Source organism: Phocoena phocoena, chromosome 5 (genome assembly GCF_963924675.1).
Source record: "Phocoena phocoena chromosome 5, mPhoPho1.1, whole genome shotgun sequence".
Taxonomy (NCBI): Eukaryota; Metazoa; Chordata; class Mammalia; order Artiodactyla; family Phocoenidae; genus Phocoena; species Phocoena phocoena.
Genome location: NC_089223.1, coordinates 5,805,123 through 5,819,668, shown reverse-complemented (window position 1 = coordinate 5,819,668; position 14,546 = coordinate 5,805,123). Strand labels below are relative to the sequence as shown.

At 39.6% G+C, this 14,546-nt stretch overlaps 1 protein-coding gene across 2 annotated transcripts in view; it reads left to right on the top strand.

The window, feature by feature from the left end:
* Positions 1-14,546, top strand: part of MARCHF1 (membrane associated ring-CH-type finger 1) — a 321,593-nt gene that overhangs the window by 264,634 nt on the left and 42,413 nt on the right. For both annotated transcript variants that reach the window (XM_065877973.1, XM_065877972.1), the window contains one exon: positions 5,940-6,120. In XM_065877973.1, coding sequence (XP_065734045.1) covers positions 5,940-6,120 — 181 coding nt within the window. The remainder of the gene's footprint in view (positions 1-5,939; positions 6,121-14,546) is intronic.

Below are 14,546 nucleotides of genomic sequence, written 5' to 3'. Positions count from 1 at the left end.
CCAGAATACCGACATTTTGGGCTGGTCCTCCATAAGTAGTCACTATTTCAGTCCCTACAATCATCCTGCATGCTCTTCTTTTGTTGTTGTTTTGTTTTTTTTTGTGGTACACGGGCCTCTCAACTGTCTGAAAACTTGTCTGAGAGCACCCAACATACAGAAGAGTGAAGCTGAATCCCATCCCAGGTTTACTCTAAACACACTCCCATGCCAGGATTTCTTTGAGACATGTTTGTGACTCGACTAACCTGGGGATTCAAAGGTGTCATAACTAACTCACCTGGATGCTGCCAGAATTCATGACCTTGGCCTTACCAGCACTTGCTTTAACTGACTTCACAAACTAGCTGCTAAAAGCTGTTAGTCCCAGTGCATTGGCAGCAGTAACATAGAAAAACCACATTAGTAATAGTATTAATCTCCCATGATCCCATGACAAAATTAACAAATTAGCCATAATAAAATTAACAAGTATTAGATTGCCTGCTATATGCCAGACATGTACTCTTTTATTTAATTCTCATGACACCCTAAGAGTTATTTTTGACCTCATTTTGCACATGAGTAAACAGAGAACTTCACCAGTTTACTGGAGGGGAAAACAAGGATGTGAGTCAGGATTGGATTTGCTTGTGAACCTCAAGCACCAAATAAGTCTATATTTTTTATTTTTTCTGTGACAATGGAAAAAATACAACAGAAGGGATACAAATTCATCCACGAGGGAGATGAATGCATACTGTACACAGGGACAATCTTTGTCCCATTTCCTCCTATTTTCAGCATCTGTTCTTCTGCATCGCTGTGTCTTCTGGTCTCTCAAACCCATCCTTTTCTCATAATACAATGACCGTGAGGTGGTTTCACTAGCTTCCCGGCTCAGTTCATCTAGACTTTATGACAACTCTCTTCACACCGTCTTCTCTGATGCACCAGAATCCTTCACTCCTCATCCTTCTCCAGCCTGACCTGGTGATCTCGGGACGGAGAGGTTGTGCTACCCTTTGTAGGACCTCTCTGACTGCTCAGCAAACTGAGTCCCAGAACGTCCACCATAAATCCATGCTGTCTCATCTCACCGAGGACCTCATGGCTGCTCCACGATTCTGATACACATGCTTGGTTAATTTTCCATCTCATTCTCCCAGTGGCTTTCTTTAATTATTTACAGCCTCTGTGAGACCGTAACCCTGTGCCTTCCTGCCTTCCCTTTAGTTACCTGTTGTCTGTTACATCAGGGAAGACAGTAAGACCCCCCTAGGCCCAGGGGCTGAACCTTCCCTGCCCCCACCTCCTTTCCATCTTCACCTACCGTTTCTCCTCTGCCTCCTGCTCACGGGAAATGGTGTCTGTTTCCCTCCTGGATACCCTTGCACTTGTCCAAAGATATTCCTCTACCATTTTTTCTTTCCCCACTCTCCTGACTTCTCAAGAAACTTCATTTAACAATGGGTCATTCTCTTGCCTGATTATTTCTGTAAGTGTCTCCCTCTCTGTGGCACCTTCACTTCTGCTTATGAACACAGTCAGCTTTTACTGTTAAAATGAAAGTGAAAACTAAAATTTTCTCTAGTCCACCATCCTCTCATTGCTGTGCTATACTTCTCAAAAAGAGTGGTTATATCTCCTCACTTGTTTACTTGAGCACTAATTTCTTGTAACTGCTTACTACCTTTCAACATGGCTTCTGCCCAACATGTGTTCTAATCATTTTTTAGCTTAAGAAAGTGAATTCTAAGAATGGACATCAAAACACAACCATACAAAATCTATGGGATGCAGCAAAAGCAGTTCTTAGAGGGAAGGTCATAGCAATACAGGCCTTCTTCAGAAAACAAGATAAATCTCAAATAACCTAACCTACCACCTAAAATAATTAGAAAAAGAACAAAAAAACCCTAAAGTCAGCAGAAGGTAGGACATAATAAAGATCAGAGAGGAAATAAATAAAATAAAGGTTAAAAAAAATAGAAAAATATCAATAAAACCAAACTGGTTCTTTGAAAGGCGAAGAATGGGCGCCAAACTCTGAAGCATGGTGACTGGTTTTGAGTAAAGATTAACGTCTAAATTAAACCATTACAAACATAGCAGTGTCCATTAGCACTGTGTTTAAAGCTTATTTAGTTAGAGAGGAGGATGGAAGAAAATGTAGGTAGGGAAATGAGGGGATAGAGAAAGGGGAAAAAATGGCATGGAATATGGGAAAAGAGTTGCAATGCTGTCCGAAGGTTACAGGGATGACTGCCTTGAAGAGTCCCATGTTGTAGATGTGCTTCGATGCCAAAGCTAGTAGTCATGGAAACCAAGCAAGGCCCTCGGGGATCCTGACACTCTCTGCAGGCTGTCTCCCATCTCCTCCCAAGTGTTACCACATTGTTCCAGATTCTTAATACCTACATATTTGTAATCGCCCGAATGGTGTCCCCGCCTTCAGGTTCTCTTCTCTTCCTCTCAAGTCACCCTCCATGCAGATGCTAGTGTCTGATTTTCTTTGCATGTAGCAAGAACTAAGAAAATGTGAATGAATTAAAGAATGAATGAATGAATGAAAATAATTCTAAAGCTACATAATCACTACGGCCCTCACGAAGATGTTTTTAAGTGATGAATTATTTTTTAAAAAAACTTATGCATAAAAAAAATACTATTCTACCTGAGCCAAGAAGCCTTGGCAAGGGGTGGGGTCTGGGGCTGGCAGTGGAGGTCATTTTCAGATCTCTATGACTGAAAAAAAAAAGCCAACTTTTCTTAAAACTCAGACGTTAAGGGGGGACTTGAAGCTGCAAACACACGCACACGCACACATTTTCTAAAATTTAATTTGCTGAATAGCATTTTGTGGTCCACTCTTTACAGAAAACTAGAAATTATATGGAAGTAGATGTTTATTCACGTCCTAAATGGTGAAAGCCTAACACATGGTGGTTGGACTGTAAGCAGCCAGTTAAGATACTAAAATGCCAGTAATATCTGTGAATTCAGCTTGTTCCTGCCGCTAGGTGACAGACACCAATGTAGACCATCAGTGATTTTTAAAAAATCACTTAATTCCCAAGTCTCGATTTCCCATAAGGTAAAAATGCATCAAAATTATGATTATTTTACAGTGCATTTTTATTTTATTATTGAAATCGTTTTCTCTACACAATTATTCTATTGGAAAAAAGCATGTTTATATTTTTATTACTATGCTTTCATTTATAATTTAGCAATTATGGTTTGTGTGAAGTATATCAATTTAAGAATTGTTTAATGCTTCCTGTAATGGCTCTGTCACTCTATTTTCATTTCTAGAAGATATTTGAAGTTGATATTTAGCTTTTAAATTCATTTAGAACAATATCAGCATAGTTTGAAAAAGACTCTTTAGGAGCCAACCTGAGTTGGATAATTTAGAAAAAATTCAAAATGCTAAAATCACATAAAAAGAAATCTTGTGAAATGGAAATGAACCAAGCTTTTGATTTTTCCTATGGGAAATAATCTTAACTTTATGAAAAAGTGATATTGCCAGTGATGCTTCGGGTGACAGTTTCAGGAGAAGTTCTTTAAAAAGAATCTGTAAGATTTAAGAAGTCTTGACTACAAGCAGAGAACTGTTGTGGTCAGTCTGAACTCAGTAATCAGCGCGGTCCCTGTTTACATCTGCTTATGATGAATTACTTCTTCAAGTTAATAAAAAATCAGAGCCTTAGAATCATCTTGGCAGCTGTGCAACACTTGACCCCCTTTGTGGTGACGAATTATGAGATGGCATTAACTGCAAATTTTTCTTTTTCAAACAAGAAACTTTACCCCCTGTCCCTGCAGACTGCTATGGACCAGCGGGCTTCAGTGGTGGGTCAGGAGGGGCTTTCGCCTTTATTGTGTGCTTCTCTCTGGAACCTTTACTTCAACTTTTGTTACTTGCAGAATTTGGGGTGATTTATTTTCTGAACCTTGTTTTCATCATTGTTGATAATAGTCAGACATTGTCTTTAACTCAGGATCACCATGTTTAAGACATGAGTTTTCTGTAAAGGGCCAGGTAGTGAAGATGATAGTTTTTGTGGCCACAGGGCCTCTGCATCAACTCTTAGGTCTACAGTTACAGTGAAACACAGCTCTAAATAATACATAAACAAACGTGTGTGGGTGCGGTCCAATAAAACTTTACCGAAACGTGCAGCAGGAAGAAATGGGTCACGGTGTGCTGGCCCCTGATCTAAGGGAGTATCTTTGTGTGGGAACAGGTAGAGAAGAGGTTCAAAGGACTTCAGAAATCTCAGCCGCTCGTGATGTATAATGCATTAGGTTTCAGTGACTCAAAAAAATAAATATTACAATTAAATGATGTGCTATAGAAACCCAGATATGCTTTCACTGGTTGCTTTTATAATAAGTCACAGTTTGTTGACTGAACAATTCCTTTAGTCAACAAGCATCCACTGACCAACAGTCTGTCAGCAACAGGTATGCTATAAAGTATACTTAAGCCCTGATCCTAGGACCTACACGTTTGGAGAGAGGACATATCTCGGGCTTTCATATTAAAGAATAGGCTCTGAGATGAGTTTTAGTTTTTCCCCACCACGCCAGCCTTTGACATGGGCTGCAACATCCAACACTGATACCTCCTAACTCTGTCCAGGGAAAGGCAGACGCTGATTTTGAACTTTCCTGTGTTCTCATCCTATCACTCCACCCAAAGAGCTTTACTTAATAAAAAGAGATCCAAGATACTAGTGTACTGTGTCATACTTCTTTATTTTGAGGTTAGGGGAGGGTTGGGTTTCAATTCCTGTATCTCATGGCAGTAACAATCTGACCAACCATCACATTTCCCCTGGGGAGACAGCTGAGCTAGATAAATATATTTTAAAATCCACTCTTTAAAACATGCTTCCGGAGAAGAGGTATGAAAGGAAAGTAACAGCAATTCAAACATTCTTCCAGCCTACCACTGTGATTCTGCTCCAAAAAATTAATATACAGGTGTTTTGGGAACATTCCATTCATATTTCTAACAGAGTTCAAGCAATATTTCTAATTAAATTTAGTAACAACTTCTAACAGCTGGTTATATAATAAGAATTATTGAAGTTCTAAGGTTTGAATTTGTGACCTGGTGGTATAAAAACTTACCCAGTGAGGAAAACAAATTATTTTTTTTTAATTTGAAGAGAAGAATAATGAAGATTTCATAGACTATGAATCTGTGACACTAGAAGTCGTAGTAATTCAGTAAACTACTTGAACTAGGAGTTCCTTGGAAGATGTAGTAATTAACATTTTAAAACAGTAGGATTTACTGTACTTGAACTTTCTGTAACCAGTAACTTTTGTGACGATGATTATTGACAGTTGAGGCCTTTTGTTTTGACCAAATATGTGTGCATCTTCCTAGGAAAAGCTTCATAATATTTCCTGGTTGAGACTTTCTGTATTCACTTTATTCCACAGTAGCCTGTTAAAATGTTTCAGAATTCTTCCACATTGGTAAGATACCATATGTAGTAAAGTATACACCCCATAAAACTACCATCAAAGTAAAACATTGAAGTTACCAGGTTCCAGCATTCCTTAGAATACTAAGTCGTAACTTTTGTATATGAAAGCAAGCTTGTGCCTGTGGATATTGACTTTTAATAGATGAAGGTGGGGACATAGCTCAATAGCTATGCTGTTAAAATTGACTTCTGTGTAGGAATGATCACACATTTTTGAGGTATTGGTGTCTAATGCCTTTGAACATGACTTAAGAGTCCAGCAACGACTATGCAGGGGAGAGGAAATTAGTATTGGCCATAGATTCAGCTCTAGCATCAAGCCGAAGTGCGATGTCCATGGGTCTGAATGTGAGGTTGCAGTTTCTAATACAGCCTGGGATGTGTGGGAGGAGGATGCCGTGTGCTTCCCGAGGGAGAGATCTCACCCGGCTGCTGTGTCCTCCCCAGGATCTGCCACTGCGAAGGGGATGAGGGGAGTCCGCTCATCACGCCCTGCCGCTGCACGGGCACCCTGCGCTTCGTGCACCAGGCCTGCCTCCACCAGTGGATCAAAAGCTCCGACACGCGCTGCTGTGAGCTGTGCAAGTACGACTTCATCATGGAGACCAAGCTCAAGCCCCTCCGCAAGGTAGGGTGTCGCTGGGACTGGTGTGAGAGAGACAGCCGACAAAGCAGGCATTTTGTTAATTGAAGTATAGTTGACTTCAGTAGAAATGTACAATGTTGTGTTAGTTTCAGGTGGACAGCAAAGTGATTCAGTTACACACACATATCAAAAACCCATTTCTTTTCCACAATAAGATTTTGCTAACATGCTAGTATCCGCTAAGAATACACATCTTGGGTTGGGCTCAATATGTAAAATGCAGCCGTGTGTTTACAGATAATCCTCCCTACTGCTGTTTTAGGGTCTAGGACCTGTGGTTTTTGTTTCACTCTTCAAAGTCAAAGAAAAGCATTTGCATGTGTGTGTGTGTGTGTATGTAAGTGTGTGCGTGTGTGTGTGTGTGTGCGCAAAATATACCTGTGGGTCAAGGTAATTGAATTGATGAGAACTGTGAGAACATTGCATTGATATTTATGAAGTCACTTCCCGAGAAGGTTAGATAATAGATCCCATAGATTAAACAATATGAACTCACCTAATTTCTTGAAAGCCAGGCATTAGGTAATGGAAGAGAATGATGTCTTCTACAAGGCGTGGTCTCTTTTTTGTGTTTGCCTTTATCTGGGGATTTGGTTTGATAGTTTATGTATTATTTTTATTTTTTCATGTATTATTTTTCCATATTGTGCATCAAGCTGCAAGAGAGAGGTAAGTATTTTTATCTATAAATTTAATCTTCAGATTTCTCATATGTGTTATATTTTTCTAAAGAATGAAGGTAAGAATTCAGTTGAATATAAAGTTAGCATCTAAATCAATGCTGGCCGAGGATAGCTTGTAAAGGATGCAAACGAAGACATGAACTTTATATACTTCATGCATGATAGCTGGGACCCTGGATTTTAGCATGTTAACTTATCTTTTAGCCTAACTGAAGCCTTACGTATACGGATGCCTCAATTTCCAAAGGAGAGTATGGAAACGGCAACTTAAATAATGAATCTGCCTAGAGCTGCTTTTTCACTTAAATTTCATGCAAAGAAAAAATGAATTAAGGTGATGGGTTCCAGGGTGAGCAGAGATGTAAAGCAAACAAGAATATTCCAATAGACCTCTGATTGGTGGCTGGCCATTGCAAATCTTCATGCATTCTGTAAATTACAGAGAGGGAGAACAACAGTCCCTGCTTTTGTGACAGCCTTGATTTTTAAAATCTGCCAGTGGTTTATAGATGTCAAAACTGGTGCATAAAACTCCTTTGAGTTATGGATTTTTTTAACATGTGGGGTGACCTGAGTGCCAAAAGGTGACACTCTGATCCTCCAAGTCCCAAAGCAACAGATGCCAGAAATAGAAACGGACCCTACCTCCTTGCCCTTTGCTTTATCCGCTGAAGGATGCTGTGTGCTCTCTGCAGCCGCTACATGACATATTGTGCTCTGTGATTCTGTAAATTTCTCTTCTTACCCCTCAGGGAAGTACCAATTGTTTCATAACATCTGTACAGTTCTCCATTTTTTTCAACCTACATCTGTATAAAATTTTCATTTCCACTTTTCAAACATAGTATTTCAATATGAGAACCAACAATCTAGGATAATAAAATATTCTGATTTTCTCTTCTTCATACTGTGTGCCCCTCCCCCATTTTTGTGTCATAAACAGTACATGATGCTGTATGGACCTTGGAAAGTCTTCTACCTTCAGCTTTTCTAGAATCACCCCTGACATACAGCTTTGATCCTTTCTTAGTATTCCATTCCCAATAAGTTACAATCCTTTCAAAAGATCTTTTTTTTCCTCAACCAACCTGTTTACAAACCAGAGAAAGACTACGAATACATCTATTTTTTTAATCTTAAACTCAGCCATAAAAAGGAACAAAATTGTGTCATTTGCAGAGACGTGGATAGACCTAGAGACTGTCCTACAGAGTGAAGTAAGTCAGAAAGAGAAAAACGACTATCGTATAATATTGCTTATATGTGGAGTCTAGAAAAATGGCACAGATGAACTTATTTGCAAAGCAGAAATAGAGACACAGACGTAGAGAACAAACTTAGGGATACCAAGGGGGGAAGGGGGGCTGGGATGAACTGAGAGATTGTGATTGACACATATACACAACTATGTATAAAATAGATAACCAATGAGAACCTACTGTATAGCACAGGAAACTCTGCTCAGTCCTCTGTCATGACCTAAATGGGAATGAAATCCAAAAAAGAGTGGATGTACGTATACGTATAACCAGTTCACTTCACTGCACAGCAGAAAATAACACAACATTGTAAAGCAACTATACTCCAATAAAAATTTAAAAATATATATATTGCAGCAACCTAGTGGGCACATCCTATCTGTTGATTAATGGAATACCCTAGTTTCTTTTCACAGACGTTTCCTTTGATTGGTCATAAGTACTGATGAAGGGCAGCATATCAACATCCTTCATTTTTTTTTTTTTTTGTGATACGGGGGCCTCTCACTGTTGTGGCCTCTCCCGTTGCGGAGCACAGGCTCCAGACACGCAGGCTCAGCGGCCATGGCTCACGGGCCCAGCCGCTCCGCGGCACGTGGGATCTTCCCGGACCAGGGCACGAACCTGCGTCCCCTGCATCGTCAGGCGGACTCTCAACCACTGCGCCACCAGGGAAGCCCAACATCCTTCATTTTTAATAGCATATATACCTACAGAGGATGTCAGAATCTAATCCAGAGGCTGCTTGCCAACAGCCCACAGATGTGTTTGACTTGACCCACAGGGCTGAAAATTTGAATCTGTAATGATTTCATGTAAAATCCCACACATCTGTATTTGTTTGAAAACCACTGTATCTGGCTTGACAGGAACCACATATCCGTAAGACAACATCCAGTGTAGCTAGCGGGAGGCTGGCCCCTTTGTAGAGCTGTTTGCCCTCAAGGGCCCTGCATTTCTCAGTCCTCCTTCTTTCTGATCCTGAGAGATCTCCTCTCATTTGAGCATGAGATCTCAGTGATCTCTGAGCATCAGATCTCTCTGTGGCTCTGGTATACAGATCTGAATTTTCAGCTCCTGGTCTAACATGGTCTGACACAGTCCTAGACATAAGAAATATACATGCTATTCCTACCTCTATGATTTATGGGCTTTAAAAACCTAGAAAAAGGATTCCACACTTTCACTTTCTCCCTTAAAATTATGGGGCCCTGTGGTAATACTTCAATGGCAGTATCTGAAATGACTTTTCAGATTTTGAAGTGATGTGAACTATACAGACATGAGGCATATTTAAACGGTTCTGGATGGTTTATTTTCATGGCACTGAGATTCATCAACAGTTTTCTTTTGGTAGTTTTCAAGTGGTCATTAACAATGACAGGTATAGCGTTTAATTAGAGTATATTCAAAGTACATCTAATTAATTGCTCTCAACTCAGTAATTCTATTACAGTTTATAACATTCTAAAGACCAACCACATGAAACAATTAATTTAGCTGATGATTCTGAATTTCTGTCATTAGCCAATGGAGGCAGGAGATTCTGTGGAGATGAAATGGTTTCTTGAAGTAGAAAGGTACAAATCTTCATAGTCTGACAAACCTTGGAGCTTAATAGCCTCTAAAGATATCAGTGAAAGCTTACTTCATTAATTGCTACTATTACTACACCAAAATCTAAGTTAGTGAATTCATCAAGGTATCCTAATGTTTCCAGAAGAAAATTTAAAGCCTAAATAAAAGCAAGGCCTTATTTGAGAAAAAGCAGTTTTCATCACCTTTAAGTCAGTGGCTCAGCTACTTTTATAACACTCAACAGAAGTCTCATTAATCTACTGAGTGACCAAGAATCAGAAATAATCCTCAGGGCCCAGAAAAGTCAACAATGCAGAAAGCGCAGCAACGACTAAGTGCTGTCTGCAACTGCATGCAGTCTCAGGACGAGGAAACTAATCTGTTCTGAAGCTGAAGAACTGCATGGGGCTCAGATCTGAATCTCACTCCTGAATGGCAGAAGCCAGCTACTGGACAGAAAGCTAAGCTTAATGAGGACAGAGAATACTCCTGACACTGTGTGTCCTTCCCTAAAAGAGTTCTCTATATGGTTTTCCATTTACAAACTATTTGACAAATAGATCATACAAAATATGCAAATCCATGCATCAATTCCTTGTCTCATTTCTACAAATAAAATGAGGCAGTGAATCAATTCAATTACGTTTGCTTTAGTAGCAGTTAGGTCAAACCATATGCACTTCTCATTTTTATAGCTCAAAAACAGTTGAAGATTGGTAAGTTCATAAATGTAAGTTCTGTAGAACTTATGCTAAATAAAAAGGAATAATCATTTCGATATTTTAAAATTTATTTTATTGGAGGATAGGTGATTTACAATGTTGCGTTAATTTTTGCTTTTCAGCGAATTCAGCTATACGTATATATACATTTTTATTCATATTCTTTTCCATTGTGGTTTATCACAGGATATTGAATATAGTTCCCTGTGCTATACAGCATTTTTACATTTCTGCATTTCCACCGTAGTGACTTATAATGCTTTAGTTGAAATACCTATTTTCAGAAAATAAAGAACTGTATTTAACAACTACTGTGTTATTTTTTTCCTTTCCTTCATTTGAGGTAGCATCCATCTTTCAGAATAGCCAAGAGCCAGTGCAAGTTAGCATAGCAGGTGAGCCACCCCAGGGGTGTTACTGATTCTCTGCTGAGCTGGAGCTCTTGCAGTTCGTAGCCTTAACATTGGACCAGGCAGGGTGCAGTCAGATTCCTAGCCAGCAGCTTCTAGCACCCTATTGAATAATCATACATAATAATACAGAAAGGAAATTCAAAATGCATCCTTTACTTACCATTATGGGTGATTTGCAGTTTCACTAATGCAACCACCACAGGCTGAATTTTCTGCTCTGTGCCAGGCATTTGGAATGTATTTCTCAGTTAATTTCATCTCATTACAGCCCCATTGTGTGTAGGCACGTGAAGCCCATTTTACAGATGAGCAAATGAGCCACTTGCTGTCTCACACCCCGAGATTCCTGATTCCATAGCATGTGCTCGCTGCATGGCATCTCACTGCCATAAGCGCTGGGAACCTTGCCCTTTAAGCATCAAAACTTCAGTTTTCACTTAAACTATCCAGTGGAAATCTTTCAAATTAAAACTTTCTAAAATAAAGTTGTTGCTAAAACCTTTTAAAATTTTTTTTTTATTGAAGTATAGTTGATTTACAGTGTTGTGGTAGTTTCAGGTGCTCAGGAAAGTGATTCAGTTATGTATATGTGTAAAACTTTTTCAGATTCTTTTCCCTTTTAGGTTATAACAAAATATTGAGCATAATTCCCTGTGCTATCCAGTAGGTCCTTGTTGATTATCTATTTTATCTACAGTAGTATCTGTTAATCCCAAACTCCTAATCTATCCCTCCCCCTTTCCCCTTTGGTAACCATAGTTTGTAAAACCTTCTTTTTTAAACATGCTTGTCTCACCCAATATATTTTCCTAATAGTTACATCATTATATAAACGTCAATTATTTTGCAGGCTGAAAACATCAACAGCCTCGGCCGTTTATCTTCACTCCCATTTGCCAGCCTACTGTGCTTTGAAAGCCCTTCTATCTGCTTTTTGTTGTTTCTCTTTCTTCCCGCTCTCAGAGCAGGTGCTTCACTCCTCTGCTCCTCCAGTAGCCCTTGTTCAACATACTACATAGCTACTGCCTTTTCGCTTTAAACAACAAAAACAACAAAATCAAAATTACAGACTTGGGTCTGTAAAAGGCCGAAGTCAGTTCTAGATGAACTTCTGCGCGATTCTCTTTGATCATTGGCAAGGGTTTTAGCAGGCATGTCATGCTGACATTGGTCTAGTGTTCTTGGAGTTCTCCATAGCATCCTTCTTAATTCTCAGTTTGACTCAAATTACTTGGGATTACATGACAAGAAAGCCCTCCGCAAATGAACCTTTGATGTCTCCAGGCTGTTCGCTTATAGTCAGAGCCCAGTTCTTGGGAGCAGGTTTGCTGTTTCATTTCTTCACGGACATGTAAGCCTGGAAGCAATGAAAATCTCTGCCCTAGTACAGGGCCAGACAAAGCTTCCTTTATACCACTTGCAGAACATCCATACTCATAATTTGCAGTGCACGCTCATTCAGCCGTCTTCTTGCTGAGTTTCAGTTTCATTATTATATGAGCCCTCAGTGATTTAGATACTCTTAGGAAGTGATTCTGTTTTCAAACTTACAGTCTCCAAATGATCCAGGAAGTTTTCCACACAGATTTCTCACTGTCCAGTGGTGGCGTTGTCGCCAGCCCGGCACTTCCCTTACCTTCCAGGGGCTTTATTCTGTGAGAAGGAGGGGCCAGCAGGTTCCTAACTGCTTGCTGTGGGAAGGGAGAGAGTGAGGAAACCAGCAGATAACAAGAAGAAGATCATTAAAAGAGAAGGGGTTCAATACAATGGGAGCACTATCTTCTGTACTAAAACACTTTTCTTGGCTTTTGTTGCTGTTATTTGTTTTATTCCCTTACCCTCATGCTCTCGATTGAACTACAATTGATACTTCGATTAAAATAATATTCCAGGGTGAGTAGATAACAATCCCAACATGTCTGTGTCAGATAATCATGGGATGGAAAATACAAGCATCTTGCATATCTTTCTAATAGGTACCTGGGAATTATCACATGGCCTCATCCTATTGTCTTTTGAGGAAACACTCGTAGGTCAATTAGTCTGTAAAATTTCAAAAACAGAAAAACAACTGTGTAGTCAGCTGGGCTCAATAATATAGAATAATTGGTTCAAAATAGAAATATTCTTCTCTGGGGAGCAAATCTTCTTCTTTTGTGAAGCTTGCATCCATAAATAGGCCTGCCCCTAGGCAGAGTGGACCCCAGAGCCGCAGCCAGCTGTGTTCTGAATGGTTGTCCTGAAAAGGTGCCAATGGGCCCAGTTCACTCATTCACTCAACTCCCGGTAGGATGTACCACGTCTCAGTGGTGCTCAGTAGAGAACCAGATAGAAAACCCCTGCTCTCAGAGGGCCTAGAGTCCCCTGCAAGAAGGATGGAAAAGGCTGAATAACTTACAATAAGGTGTAATAAATTTGAAAAGCATGGTAGTTGGTGGGTAGTGATGTGGGAATCAAGAATTTTCTGTGGGAATGGGAATGGTCATTCAGAGAGAGCAAGCCACCGTATATCTGGTCTTTACTGTGAGACCATCATATCAAGAGGGTTTTTTTTTTTTTTGCAGTAACTATAGACACATAGCAAAGTGTCTCTTCTCTTTTGTTCTCCATGCTTCCCATAACCTGGGGTAATCAAGAAGGTATTAGCTACCAGTTGGACATCTGGGAAAACAGAGCAGGATTTGCTAGGTCTCCCAAAGGAGACGTAAGTAAACTATTCCGGAATGATCATTGTTGGCTGGAACATTTCTCTTCAGTACTTCCTTATTAGAAGTCCCAGTTGTATACTAATTTAGTTCAGTTTCTCTCTTTGAACATTACCTCTTGAAGAATATCACTTCACCAGGTTGGTTAGAACGTTACCTGGTGTTAGTATTCTAGATATGAAAAGAAACACTTAACTTACATTATATTCTTTACTGAAGTCTTTTAACTGGACACAGTGTCCCCTGCTTGGGAGAATCTATTTTCCTTTTGCCAAGGATAAGGGACACACAGAATGGAACTTCTTTTATATACTGTGTATTTTGATACTTGAAACGTAAGCTGTGGTTAAAATGATGGAATCAGTGTTGCAGTGATCCATTTGGAAAGCATAAAGTCATCAAGTTAGGATGTGCAAAAGCAGATGCACATCTCACACACGCACACACACACACACACACACACGCACACACACACACACACAGTTACAAATGAAGCTTTCCCCAAAGCATCATCTTATGACTGAGGGTTTTTTATGGGAAAGAGGTATGTATATATTTTGTTAACATCTTTATTGGAGTATAATAGCTTTACATTGTTGTGTTAGTTTGTGTTGTTTAACAAAGTGAATCAGCTATACATGTATCCCCATATCTCCTCCCTCTTGCGTCTCCCTCCCACCCTCCCTATCCCACCCCTCTAGGTGGTCACAAAGCACCGAGCTGATCTCCCTGTGCTATGCAGCTGCTTCCCACTAGCTACCTATTTTACATTTGGTAGTGTGTATATGTCCATGCCACTCTCTCACTTCGTCCCAGCTTACCCTTCCCCCTCCCTGTGTCCTCAAGTCCATTCTTTACGTCTGCGTCTGTCTTTATTCCTGTCCTGCCCTTAGGTTCATCAGAACCATTTTTTTTTTTTAGATTCCATATATATGTGTTAGCATACGATATTTATTTTTCTGAGAAAGAGGTATATTTATATTTGTCTTTCACTTTCATTTTTCTTAAGACAGTGGAATGATTATCAAATTACTTTCATATTTAAATT